We start from the raw sequence: 15,497 nt of genomic DNA, 5'->3' as shown, positions 1-15,497 counted from the left end.
TCTAAGTGTAAAGTTTCAACATTTACGCGTAAGGAATTTCCTATTGCATTTGGTTATACCTTTAATTCCCACAATTAAAAAGATCTAAAACAACTAAAGACCTTGGAGTTTTCGACACAGAATTGTCGTTTTCCAGTCACATTGAATATATGACAAGTCCATCCTTGAAAATAGTGAGATTCATCATAAGAATCTGTTCTAGATTTGATAACGTGCTTGCTTTTAAAATATTATTTTTTTGTTGGTTGCTCCAGGTTAGAATATTGTAGTATCGTTTGATCTTCGTAGTATAATGTTCACATTGCTAGTTTAGAGACAGTTCAAATGAAGTCTCTGAAATTTTTAGATTTCAATACCATATGTATCTATCCTGCAATTGGTTATGACCATGAACTATTTTAGATCAATTTAATGTCAATTTTTAACATGCTGTTTCCATCAACAACGACATCAACAGCATCCAGAATCCATTGAGTGAAATTATTGAGTATATTTTCACTCAATATTGAGCATATCAATAATTTTACTCATTCTTGATAATATTTGAAATAAAACTGAGTACTTTCAGTCAAAAATAGGTACCCGTTAAATAAATCCTGCAGATAAACTTGTATTTGGTGCATTTGTAGCAAAATCAGAGTAAATGTCCTCATTACTAGGTGATTTCACCCCATTCTATAGTTGTCGTGCATTGTCTTTGTCTATTCCCATCGTCCTCATTCTCGTGGCGTGATGTATGGTGTGTAGTACTGAACAAATGCTCGTTAATCCGATTATTTTGGTGAGAATTATGTTTAAATGCAGTAGTTTCATTATAATACTTTCATATTGAGTCTCGATTAATATTTGGTTAAATAAATGGATAGTTAAATTGTTAACTATACTTACTTACGTATATGTAACGTACAATATAGGTATGACAATCTATTCATCCGATCAATTCAGGAAAACCATTTGGAAAGTAACAACTTCAACACACTGTATCTCGAAAACAGGGCGTCTAAAAAAAACTTTACATGAACTACCTCTATTATTTTCCCATGAGGAACTTGCCACAAGTATTTTTGAAACATGAACGGGACACCCTGTATAGAAGTCGATAACGTCAGAATACGAATTGAAATGTCATTTCAACTCAAATGTCATTGAAGTGACATTTCAATTCGTATTCTGACGTATTAAATATTATATATCCATGGTTATTATTGTTTTTAATCTGAAGATCAGAAAAATCCCGAAACGATCGTATTAAAATCTTTAAAAAAGAAAAATCATTCACTTGATAGTTACCAGAAACTAGGATTTAAGTAAAATTCACTTCTGTTGCAATAGTTTCACTCATAAAAAAGTGTACCCTCATCAACTGAAAGGTTTGTAGGTACCTTTTATTTTTCATCACATCCATCGAACGCCGAACAGATTTAATGAGCATTAAATGGATTCTATTCTATAAATTCACCAATTTACCGAATGGCACACAAATCATTTAAAAATGGTTTACTGAAATTTTGATAAAAGCACATTTTCCATCGATGATTTAACGGTAACAATCTACGACCGATGTGACCTGCTGCTGCTTGCCGTTAATTGACAACCCTTGCAATTGCTTAAATTACCAAGCACTAGTGACACAATATTTGAATATATCAAAAATAAACAAAAAAATTTTAAGGATTTGTTGCACATATCTTCACTAAATCTTGCATGTCGCCGTAATAGGGCCCACAGCTCAATTCTAAACATTCTTGCAATAATTAAATCAATTCGTGCAATTGACGCGAATCATACCGCGCGCGCTCTATTGCATTAATATTAATTTTTGGCGGCCGGGCGTAGAATTAGAGCCGAAAGATGGAATGGTAGGAGCCCGATGTTCGTTAAAGGGTTGAAGCGGAAAGGCGCAACGAACCCGGACGGAAGCCGAAGGCACGTACGCGGTGGAACGGCCTGTCGCGCTGCCGAATCTACGAGGGGCGGCACGGGGACGGTGAATAGAAATAAATATGGGGCCGTAGAAGACCGATTTCAGACTTGCACTGTTAAACAAGATATTTAACGAGTCAGGTTGACACTCAAAGAGAACATAGCGATTTCAGAAACGTTAAGTAACGTTTTCTGTTGACATAACGTTTTTTTAATTTCAAAAACTTAATATGGTAATATCAACGTTGCAGAGACGTTTTTTCTTGTTTATTAACATTATTATTAAATGCTCGAATGAAGCATTATGCAGTAAAAGTAACGTTTCTTTACTAAAAATGTTATTATTTTTAATTGTACCTACAGTAGATGTATTGTAGTTTCAACAACGTTCAAGCAACATTTTTTAACTAATAATGTATTTTTTTAAAGTAGTATAATAAGAACATAGCTTTTAAAAAATATATAAACACGTTTTTTTGTCCAATTGTTTGGTTTTCTTTGAGATGACGTAGTTACTTGGTTAAAATTAGGTTTTTGGTTAAAATTTAACGTTTTTCTTTACAATAACGTGTTTGGTCAACAAGCTTATTGTTGTTCGAAGAAAACAGTGCCTTAAATATTATATCCAAGTTTTTTACTGGATATGGCGCTTTTGAAAATCTTCCAATGCACATATTGCAGTCCCAACAACGTGATAGCAACATTTTTTGGTAGACAATGTTTTTCAATAATTTTATATTGTCATGATGAAGTAAACGTTTTAGTAATATTGTTGGAAATTACTTTTTAATTACCCAAAGATAAGTAATTAAAATAAGATCTTCGATTCTCATTTTTTTTAATTTGCTAAATATTACAATGTAATTTCAACATTAATATAACGTTTTTCGTTGGTCAACAGAAAAGATTTTTAGTTGTTCAAAGAAAACATAGTACAACGTTATGACCAAGTTTCTTACTTGATGATGACGTTTTTTTTTAAATTGTCCAGTCCGAATGTTGTAGATCCAACAACGTTAAACCGACTAATAATGTTGTATAGTAATAAAGAGGTTGTTTAAAATGTTAATTTGATTAATAAAAATTTTCTTAGTTGCTTAAAGCGATATTTTAACTGGATATGACTTTGTTCAGTTATCCAGAGATTGTTGTTTCAAACGAATTAAAATAATGTTTTTGGTTGATACAACGTTCATAGGGTACCCTGTTACGAAAACATAACAGTTTAAAAGCTTCAAAACAAAACCTCTATGGTATAACGTTCTTAAAGTACAAACATCGGTAGCTTGAAAGTTAAAGCATCGTTTTTAGTTAACATTATACTTTCCCAGAGGAAACATGTTAGTTTAAACGTTAATGCAACATTTTTTGGTTAATATAATGTTTTTTAAAGTTACAGTAACTTAAAAAGACGATTGTGACAATTTTTGTTGATATAAGGATTTTTAATGTTGCCAAGTAAAATTTTATAAAGTTAAAGTAACGTTATTTTGTTGATTTAACTTAATTTGAACGTTTTTGAGATATTGTTGGTGTGAAGTTATATTTGCCCAGACCTCATACTTTAAAGCAGCACCGACACAAACATAACTTTGTGGGATATATATTCAGATCAGCTACCAGCAAAAGTCCGAATTTTGGAATAATTTCAATTAATGTTATACATTATTAACTTTCCCAGACGTTAGTTTAAAGGTTAATGCAACGTTTTTTGATTAATATAATGGTTTTTAAAGTTATTTACGGTAGCTTAAAAAACGTTTGTGACATTTGTTGTTAATATAAAGATTTTTAATGTTGCCAAGTGAAAATATGACAAAGTTAAAGTAACGTAATTTTGTTGATTTAACGTCATTTTAACGTTTTTGGGATATCGTTGGAGTGAAGTTATATTTGCCGGGACCTCTAACTTTAAAGCACCACTGACACAATCATAACTTTGTGAGAAATATATTCAGATCAGCTACCAGCAAGAGTCCGAATTTTGGAATAATTTCTGTTAATAGTATGCTTTATTAATTTTCCCAGAGGAAACACGTTATTTTAAACGTGAATGCAATGTTTTTTGGTTAATGTAACGTTTTTAAAGTTATCTACGGAAGCTACAAAAAAACGATTGTGACATTTTTAATGTTGCTAAGTGAAAATTGATAAAATTGAAGTTACGTTCTTTTGTTGATTTAACGTTATTTTAACGTTTTTATGCAGTTATATTTGCCGGAACCCCAAACTTTAAAGCACTACAGACACAATCAAAACTTTGTGGAAAAAATATTCAGATCAACTACCAACAAAAGTCCGAATTTTGGAATAATTTCTGTTAATGTTATGTTTTATTAATTTTCCCAGAGGAAACACGTTATTTTAAACGTTAATGCAACGTTTTTTGGTTAATGTAACGTTTTTTAAAGTTATTTATGGTACTACAAAAAACGATTGTGACATTTTTAATGTTACTATGTGAAAATTGATAAAATTGGAGTAACGTTATTTTGTAGATTTAACGTTATTTTAACGTTTTTGCCGAAACCTTAAGACTTTAAAGCACTACTGACACAATCATAACTTTGTAGCAAATATATTCAGATCAGCTACCAGCAAGAGTCCGAATTTTGGAATAATTTCTGTTAATGGTATGCTTTATTAATTTTCCCAGAGGAAACACGTTATTTTAAACGTCAATGCAACGTTTTTTGGTTAATGTAACGTTTTTTTAAGTTATCTATGGTAGGTACTACAAAAAACGATTGTGACATTTTTAATGTTCCTATGTGAAAATTGATAAAATTGGAGTAACGTTCTTTTGTTGATTTAACGTTATTTTAGCGTTTTTTCCGAAACCTTAGACATTAAAGCACCACTGGCACAATCATAACTTTGTGGCAAATATATTCAGATCAGCTACCAGCAAGAGTCCGAATTTTGGAATAATTCCGAATTCGTCCCGAAGCCCCCGTAGGTGATGCACGGCACGCACGAGTGACTCGATCGCGGCGGCGGGCTCAATCTGGGGCCGCCCGTGCTGTTTTATTACCCGTTCGCGGCTCATGAATTAGCAAAAGAAACCAGACGGAGGGCCGCAGCAGCCGCTCGATAATGCCAAAAATAATTAATTACTTTCGATCGACCCGAGTGCCAGCCAATTTTTCAATAAGGAACTGTCAGATCTCAGGAAGAGTAACGAACTAGAACCCCAGATACTTTCACGTCTCGCCCTCTCCCTCTCCACGGGATAAACTCGTTTTAGAAATTTTGCCGGAGCTGTTGTTAATCATTAACGCGGCGGTATTGGCTTTTTAAATTTTTATCCGGCAGGAAAACGCCACATCCGCCCCTTACAGCAAATTTAATGCGAGCACCCTCTGCGCCACCCGCCATCGAGGTATTTGTGAACAAAAAAAAATAATAAATATAAATTAGTATGCTTTTTATGCAGAACACTATCACAGTTGTAATCGTGTATGAACAGATTAGGTTCTAGCAAAAAATGACCTCTAAAAAAGTTGTTTGTGGGGGAAAGCTGTCACTGACTTTAAATTTGACCTTGAGGTCATCGGTAAAGGTCGGCCAAGGTCAACTTCAAATTTTCAAAAACGAGCCCCTATTTTTGACCCCGGAATTGAAAAGAATGGAAAATTTAACGGTGTCAGATGGTATATTTTGTCATGGGTTACTATGACCTCATAAGGTCATTCTGAGGTCAACATTACCTTTGTTACTGTTGAAATTAATTTAATTTTTAAAATTACATTGAAATTGGCAACTTCTGGGTTATTAAACATTTGAAATGCTTGTCCAGATCACATAAAAAATAACGTTATACCACCTCGAACGTACAATTTTAATTTGGTATTAAAAAGAGGGGACCTCAGAATGACCTTATGAGGTCATTGTAACCCATGACAAGGGACACAACTGAACGTAAAATTTCCAGCTCCTTTAAATTCCGGTGTCAAAAATAGGGATTCCTATTTGAAAACATGAAGTTGACCTTGATCGGTGACCTCAAGGTCAGTAACAGTTTTTTCCCCAACAACCTACAACTTTCATAGAAGTCATTTTTCGCTAAAACCTAAACTATCGGAGATATTAGTGTGGCGCGATTAAAATGGCCCACCCTGTATATTAACTTCTAAATTATATTTGCGGTTTTTTTTCAGTTGAAAAATATTTTTTTTTTGATTACGCTATAACAAAAAAAGCTGTATTTATGCCATATTTGGTCTTAAAAAATATGTTATAGATGACCTGTTATTAATTATTTGAAAAACACACTGTACAATTCCTCTCGAATATAAAAATTAGAATATTTGTGTTCCGAGTCAACCTGAAAATTCATTGCATTAAAAAAATCTAATAGTGTTTCCCTAACTTGTAGATAAAAAAATTGGTTGTAATTTACCACGGCTTTAAATTATAAAATGACTGCTTTTGACATGCTGTCACGAGTGTCGTTAATAAATAAAGGAATGGCTAAACAGAACATACTGTATACAAGTATACATACAATTATTCCATTGTAAACATTTATACTCGTATACAGTAATAACAATAATATCTCTACTCCCCATTCCAATAGCACGGATTTGATCAAAAGTCGAAGGCTGTGGAAGGGAAAAAGCGGCATATTATTATTCAAAAATATTGTAAAATTTAAAAAAGAAAAACCTAAAGGGCTTTAAAAATTGTTCAAGAAATATGAAAAATAGACAATAGAATTTTCTTGCATATGTCTCGGTTTAACCAGGTATGTCGGTAGTATTCACAAAATTTTCATATACATATATCATATAATCATTTAACATTGGAAATGTTTAAGAAATCGACAATATAACGCTGGATATATGTGTATAGGGGAGTATAAACCTTCAAATTGTAACAAACGCAATCGCGATCGCTGGGTAGGACTGGTTCGATCGGAGTGATTTTAGTGTCGTTGTGTAGGTTGGACCTTTCTGTGTTGAATTTCACGATTACGGGGATAACGATAGGGAGGATAATGATAAATCCCTATAACCTTTATACTTTGGCTACATTTATAAGACTATATGGGTATACGAGAATTTAACCTGAAAACTAAGTTTTCCAAGACTTTTGGTAGGAGTGATTGTGTATAGGTATAGAGGTGGCAAATCAATGTATGAAATGGTGAAATCAAGAAACGATAAAATTTTTAATAATAACTTAGAAGAGTGCCCGAAATATACAGGGTGATTCAGTGATAATGTTATTAATTTTAACCTTTTATTGGGAAGGGAAAATAAAAACAGAAAATCGAAAATAAATTTGTACTCAACCTTTTACTCAACTCCCGTTAATTCGGCGCCCTATTTCGCAACAGGGAACGCGTCATCGGACTATAGAGCGTTCGAACGTTGAAGCAAAACAGCTGATTTCCCCAGTCGTCTTGAATTTTGCAATTGGTTTCAAAACCAAAGTGCAGCGGATCCCAATTTTATTAACAAAGTGCCAACTATAGACAGATGAGTGAGTGTTTTTTTAGCCATTTTAAATAGGTAGGTACCACATTACTCTTTGGAAAGCAATAAGTCACAAGTGTACTACAAACTGAATAGTTAATTCAATATAATCCTAAAAACTCATATTCAATTATAATACAGTCAAAACGTTAACAATATTAAAAATACTAAATTGTAATAACCTAACATTTGTAAAACAATTATTATCCTTATACATTTGTTTTTATTAACAAATAAATAATACTTGTTAACGATTAAAATGTAAAAAAATATCTTATTCATTCTTGTGTCTAAGTAAAAAGCTCCGTTTATTCGTTGTCGTTCACTACGGATTAAAAACGCATTAAAAGCTAGGTTAATGACCGAATATTACGGTAGATCAAGATTCACTCTCGATAAACTTTTGTGTCTCTGGTCAGAAGCGGTCCGAAAAGGAATTCAAATAATGATTTGAAAAACATTTTGTTTACCGTAAATATGCATTTTATTTTTTTTTAATCGCGTATTCGTATTCTACTCATTTTTCCCTATTTTCCCTTGAAATTAATGACATTATGCCTGAATCTAGTATCTTTTATTATTTTTTCGTTTTTGAGTCGCAAGACGATACTCTTAATGTTTGGCAAAATTGTCTCTCATTTTACACTAGATTTTGTAAAATGGTTTAAATATCCTACAGGCACTTTTTGAAGTACATGCAATAATGGTTTATGTAGTATTTTTAATTTTTCTTTTAATTTTTTTAATTTACATTTAACTTTTTTTATTTGCAAAATTCTTAAAAAAGAAAAAACTACTTAAGATGCAAAAAATAAAGATAATATTTCACACCATGCTGAATGTAAATATTCAGTAAACTGGCATGACATAATACAATTATGTCAACCAGTAGAGAAGTACCAATTAAAATTCTAAAATTTTCTCCAATGTCGTTCACAAAATATACAAAAACGCAACATATCCTTTATAAAATATCAGTTCGATAAGAAAATTAGGAAACATCTAATGCGTTCCGGAACGCCACCGACCCCGTATATTACCCAACCCTCGCGCCTTCCCTAGAGGCGCTCTCTACGAATAAACTCATTTTATAAATTTCCCCGCGTTGTTAATCATTAACGCGGTTTTATTAGCTTTTTAAATATCTCTCCGGTAAACAGCATTAAATGTTTTAAAATCTGGCCCGAGTTCGGTCCTTGGAGTGCAAGTTGTGTCAATATTTTTGCATGAAAAGGACCGAGCAGGCGGAATGAGTGGTAAAATGTGGAGGCGAAAAGCCGCTTTGCGACCCCGCTCTCCATGGCCTAGACCGCCGATTTCGAGGTGGGTATTTTCTTGAACTGACTGATGTGTAATAATACTTTTAATAATATTCTGAATGTACAGGGTTACAGGTAAATCGACATAATATCTTGGGGATGTAATAGTGGAGCTAGTTCGCAATCAAATAAATCATAAAATGTAATCGTTTTCGGGATATATGAATTTTTATGTTTTTAAAAAAAATTAAACTTCAATTTGAAACTAAAACAAAAAATATATTTTTGTTGACATATTCCATGTTAGCAAACATAGTGATGCAAGTTTTATAATAAAATTAAAGTAAAAATGTTTAGCTATAAGTAAGAATTGATTAAAATTAAATTAAAAAAATTGGATGTACAGGGGACTCTTACAAATACAATTTTGTAAAGAAAAAGCCTAAAAGGGCAGCTCGAAAATGATTTAAAAATACACTTCTACACGGCAGTAGAAACTGATTCACTATAAAACTTGACCTCGTACAATGCGACCGGCATGGCGGCAGAGTGTGATAAAAACAGACAAAAATTTGAATTGAATTTCGCAAGAAATGAAATAGGTAGAATTTTATAGCATCTATTTTATATCACCAAACTCAACTGGTTTTGCCGCTATTGTTGTTATTAATTACAGTCTGTTTAGAAATGAAAGAGAGTAATAAAAGCTCATTAGGCATGCAAATCGTAAATAAATGTAGTACTGGTGCTTATATTCAATATTTTTATATTATGTATTATCGGTATAGGATGAGGTGTACTTTTAAAAAAACTTGTGCGATCGGACTGTACCAAATTGTAGCAGGTAGCTAAAATTTAATCCCCGACAATCCGTCTTTGTCTATGCCGCTTCAATTTCTCGGTCCATTTCTCTTATAAGTAAACAATATAAACAGCATTTCAAAACATGAGGCTACTTTAAGCATCATAACCGGGTTAAGAGGGTTTTTAGTAATTCAAACAAAATTATTCAATATTATTATCAAAATATTTATTTAAATTTAATGAATAGACTTTTATTCCACACAAAAATATATGTATTTTGAAAATTCAAATTATGGTGAGTAAATGTAGTGTTGTATAAATGTACAATAAAGAAAATAAAAAAGTAGGTATATTAAAATTCATCCTCTGAATATTCTGATGAATTATCTTCGTCTCCTAGATTGATAACGATAGGTTCCACAGTAACGTCAATTAAATTATCGAGTTCCCACATTTTCTCCTCTTCTCTTTGTACATGATGTATACATCTTTACCAGTTATCTGCAGTTACTCCTGCCAAGGAATTTTTTAACAAAATTTTCACGTCACTTAATTTAAACGTCGTATTATTTCGCGCTACATCTCCTTTTACCTGCGCCCAGACTAATTCGACTGGGTTAAGTTCACAGTGATAAGGTGGTAACCGTAGTACCGTTATTTGGCGATTTGTTGCCATTTCATCGATAACATATTGTTTCTGATCTTTATTAAGATTGAAAAGTGTCAAAAGTTCCCTTTTCACCATATTTGTTTCAAAAGAAATGTTTTTTTCCGAATAACCATTGAATTATATCGGCTCTCCTCCAAGCAATCGTAGGCATCCGCTCGGTCTGCCGTGAATGGTAACTGGCATTATCCATGACAATTACAGACCCCGGAGGAATAAGATCCAACATCTGTGTAAAATACTCTTCGAAAACATCTGCCTTCATGTCTTCGTGATAGTCACCTTCCTGTATTTTTAGATTCAAATAAAAGTAAACCGCCATCTACAAAACCAATGGCACTACCTATATGTGTCACTATTAATCTTCGCCCTTTACCTGAAGGTGCCTTGAATCCTGTTGAAAGTCCATCCAAAAATGCTTGTCGAAAACTTTTTACATTTTTATCTTGCCATACTTTTGTTACAGTATATCCCTCGTTAACCCAAGTTTCGTCTAGATAATAAATATTCCTCCCTTCGTCACGGAATTTTCTAATTGATCTTAAGTAGGATCTTCGCCAACAAATAATTTCATCTTTATCGATAAGAACTGACTTCCTGTTCTGCTTTTCCCAGCAAAAATTCAACTCTCGTAAGAAGGCCCATAATTTGTTTCTACTGATTTTTGACAAATCGTTGTTCTCTGAAAGTTCACTTAAAATTTTGTTTAGCGTTGGTATTTCTTTTTTAAAATAAAATGAGTGTACTTTTCTGCGAATGACATTTTTGAAGAAATCATCTATAACGACTTTTGTTGACCTCCCTGTGTTCATTTTTTGTTTCCTTTAAAAGTCTGTATATAGTCGATTTTCCAATCCCTGTCATTTTTGTTAGCATTAGTGTTACCCGATAATTACCTGAAACGAAATATTACCACGCCCATGGCCGGTTCTTATCTCGGGGTTTTATTACTCTCTTTCATTTCCAGACAGACTATAATTAAATTTATTTGTGGTTTTAATTAATAAAATAATTTCACATACCTGATATTACAAGAACTGTTCAAATTTTTGTCCAACTATGTGCAAATATATTTGGGTCCGTCTAATTCAGTTTCTATGAACTAACACAAATGTTGTCTTGCATCGCCATAACACAAATCACCATAAAACACATGTTGTCTTGCTGCGCCATAAGTTAAAACGATATCCATCAACTCCGAGTTGCTATACACGCAAGCCAGCTTTGACACGAACTACTAAAAAACTATTGCAAACACTATCGCAGCGATGATTGTAAAATCGGATTTCAGTTTTCGGAGTCGCTGAGGCCATGTGGCTCCTACGCGATTGCGAATGACGCTAGAGACGACAGTTGTCCAACTATGTAATGGTTGAAAGTACTACAACTTTGTTTTCTGAAAACTATTATATATTTTACATTTTTTTTACGGTATTGACTCCATTTCTCATGCCGCATGTATTCCCAATTTTTTTTGGATAAATCACCCTGTTTACATGAATATGGGGATATATTATTATTAAAATGTAATGTTTACACACAAAGTAACTGACATTTCCAAGAAAATTCGTTTATTTTTTCATTTTTCTTATGTGCGAGAACCAAAGCGACTTCCGGTATAATTTCATTTTCGCACCTACATCATAAATGATTTAAATTCTTTTTATATAGTCGTCACAATCAAAGAGTAATACTAATGGAAGAATAATTAGTAAATTATCGAAAAAGAAAATAATGCTAAAGTAAAATCAAAGCTTAGTTTTCGTTGGAAGAGCCTACAATGGCCAATAGTGCTAATCGTTCTTATATGCTAATATGTAATACACTAAATCTAAACAACAAAGCAAGAAAACACTTGCTGGAAAAATAGTCCTAACATAATAAACTTTTTAAGTATATTTCTGGCACAAAATGATCGAAAATTAAAAAGTAACGGAATATGGCAAGGCCCAAATGGTCCTTTCAAGTCAAAAAAAAAAGAAAACTCATCAAAACCTGAAGCAATTCATTTTCTTTCTTGTCTAGGGTTAGTGGGAAATGCGTTTGACAAAACACTATTTTGTGGTTCACTTAGAATTTATCACACAGTTATTAATTTTGAAAATGTGTACAGCGAGAGTTTCGAGCACTACGAGTATGTATAACTACTGAAATACTACTACTATTTTCTACATAAAAATAAAGAGCAAAAAACTTTTCAAAAAGTCAGCGACCGAACGCAAGCAGTTCGATAGGAAATCTCAGGCATATACTAGGCGTATTCAAGCGAATTCAGTTTGGATCTCTGTTGACTGTCGATATTGAGAGTAAAACCACAGACAAAATAGCTATCGCTACAGACCTCTACTGGAATAGGCCAACAGTTTTAAATTTCCGAATTGCCGGTAGAGTACACCACCAGCAGAATTTTAGGAAGAATCAAATACAGCGGCCCGCATATCTACGCGTATCCTAGCAACATATAAACAATACTTTGGTAATGTTGCCAGGCGTACTTACGGATTTCTTTTGTACACTTTTTTATCAATATCTGTTTTTTGCGTTACTGTATTTATTTAAATGTATGATATAGGTATTGATAAAAATGTTTTTAAAGAATCAACGAATATCTATGTAGTTTCATATATTCTGCAGCGGTGTTACAATTAAGTTATTTAATCATAATTTCGTTAATTAGCTACCTACTATTTTCAATTTTTGGTATTGAAATACTGCAGAAAATATATTTCCAAATAAACAAAATTCGTAATAATATTTTAAACAGCTTGTAATATAATTTTTTTAATATTTGATGATGACGATAAATTTATTTAATATACAAGGTGGGTTATTAGTACGTCGCGGAATGTAGGTACAGGTTTTTTTTTTTGTATTTTGACATCCACTTACAGGTTTAATAATTAAAGATAGAAAGAAACTTTAAATACAAATGTACGACTTTTCCTTTATTTCATTTGACATTAAAATTTGCTGGCATAAAATATATATGTTTAAAATAAAAAAAATCATTAAAAAAATGAATATTCATCATTTCGAAAATAACAAACAACGATTTTTATAAATAACCTTTACAACAACATAAGGAGAATACCTAAAAACGAAATAACATTAATATACCTACAATTTCTACAAATCAACATGCAAGTGATTGTGATGATACAGTTGAAAATATGTTTTAATTTACTATTAATTGCTTCGAAAACAAATTCAAAATTATCAAGCATTTCGTCCTGTATTTTTCTTTCAATACTTGTAAATCTTCAGGTAAAAAAAAATATGTCTAAAGACTGAATGAGATAGGGGCTGTTTTCTGGCCACCTAAGGTTTCTAATAATATTTTTTAGTGTTCGTTGACGGGATTCTTCCTCCAAAATAAATTTGCCAATATTGCTGAAGAACTTTTGCACATTATTGTTATTTGAATAATACAGTTAATTATGTTTTATTTTTCGTCATCAGAATAACCCATTGTAATTTTTTAAATTAAAATGGGTTATTCTAATAATGATAAATCCCATGTATTTTCAAAAGAAGGTTCGTTTCTGTCGTTTTTGTCTGATTATGTGCGAGAGAGATAGAGTTATAGTGTGCGATAGAGATAGAGTGACTCTGTCCTCATAGAGAGCTTATCTCTCTCTCTCTCTCTCTTTCTCTGCTGCTTCAGGAGTCTCCCCAGCAATTTCAGGACACCTAGGGAGGGAGCGTGGGGTAGAGCGCGTGGTATTTTTAGCCTTCGTTATCTATCTATGATGTCACACAGCATAAGAAGAAAAAAACGGTTTTTGGTCGTAACTCGGAAATGGCTGGAAATATAAGCAAATTTCCCCTTGGTTCTGAGTAGAACACTCGGTGGGTGACGCAGAGCGGGGTGTCACAATATATGAAAAAAAAAAAAACAGTATTTGCTTAGACTCTTAAGTATCAAAAAATCTCCCATGGTGAACAAATAAATCTCCCATGGTGAACGAGTGAAAAACATCAAAACCCGCATGTCAAAAAAAAAAATCGGGACCAACGGTGTGTGACATCATAGGATAAAAAAGTGTTTATAACTCGGAAACGGTGCGTTGAATCGAAAAAATAATTGAAAAATGTCTATCCCTCAATCCCGGGTTCTGTATGTTCCTTCTGCGTTGAATGCAAAAGGTCCGAAGTCCGTATGTCGAAAATAAATTTTTTAAAGAAGAGGTGTGTGAGGTGATACAGTAAAAAGGTCTTATAATTCGGAAACGGTGCATTGAATTGAACAAATAATTAAAAAAAATCTTCCCACTACTCTGGTACTGATTGTCCGTTCTGCGTTGAATGGAAACGGTCCGAAGTCAATATGTCGAAAAACAAAAAAATTAGTCAAAAATTGCAACAGCCGTAGCGAACGCATTATCTTATCTCTGCATTGATTGATGATTTGTTGGTTTTTTTTAAATAAATTTCGTATTCAACTACTCCTTGAGATTCCAGGAATTTTAAATTGTGTTAATTTTTTTGAACACCTTGTGTCGCAAATATGAGGCACTACCAATGACATCCATAATATGCAACACTTGTGTCAATAATTATTTTACCTATCTCAGGAAATCAACAATAAGAGGCAGTACCCATCTAAGGATACACAACCTGTATAATGCAATTTTTTTAAACATAGGTGTTAATATCGTACCATATTGGAAGTCGACGCACAAATCTAAAAACCTTTATTTCGAGTTTTTGAATTTTCCCATTCCAAGGTGATATAAAATAAATAATTAATTAGGTAAATTCATAGTTTTAATTCTAACTTTATTTATTTTATTTAACATTTAAGGCAAATGTGATTTCCAAACACAAGATAAGTTCCATATCTCTTTAATTACATAATTGAAAGCATTAAATTTATTTAGCAGTTATTATTTGGCAACTAAGCCATCCCTGGAACTGCCGCCTATTACCAAATAGAAGAGTTACCACGCTAAATTTTATAGCTGGAAGCCGGCTAAGGAGACCCTGCTTCCATTTCGGGTTGCCAATTTCCAGCATTTAAGTAGCAGTCTGTAGCGATACGCTATATTGTCTGTGGTAAAACCATACAAACCAAAACATATGTTAAATAAACAAGGAAAGCGGTGAAATAAATTTTACGTTTTAAAGACGAAAGTGGTCTTTAATGTAGTACTGTCTTTTAGAGTTGAGGTATTAGCGATGTTAATTGAAAGACATTTCGAGTTAAGACTAATTTTAATTTGTATAATTACAATAATGTAAGTTTTGCCGAGTTGGAAAAATGTATTGTCATTGCTCGGACGGACGACCTGATCTAGGATCTTTGACCCGTCGCGTATTGCATTTATTGCAAAGTTGCAAGTAGTGGTTAATGACTGCACGTTA

At 32.7% G+C, this 15,497-nt stretch overlaps 1 protein-coding gene across 1 annotated transcript in view; it reads left to right on the top strand.

Moving 5' to 3' along the window:
- The first annotated feature begins 7,406 nt into the window (after positions 1 to 7,406).
- The window catches only part of LOC108917938 (myelin transcription factor 1), a 192,210-nt gene continuing 184,119 nt past the window's right edge, over positions 7,407 to 15,497 (top strand). Inside the window, exon 1 of the mRNA XM_018724754.2 lies at positions 7,407 to 7,410. Coding sequence (XP_018580270.1) covers positions 7,407 to 7,410 — 4 coding nt within the window. The remainder of the gene's footprint in view (positions 7,411 to 15,497) is intronic.

This window comes from Anoplophora glabripennis, unplaced genomic scaffold (genome assembly GCF_000390285.2).
Source record: "Anoplophora glabripennis isolate ALB-LARVAE unplaced genomic scaffold, Agla_2.0 scaffold12, whole genome shotgun sequence".
Classification (NCBI taxonomy): Eukaryota; Metazoa; Arthropoda; class Insecta; order Coleoptera; family Cerambycidae; genus Anoplophora; species Anoplophora glabripennis.
This window is presented reverse-complemented; position numbering and strand designations above follow the sequence as displayed.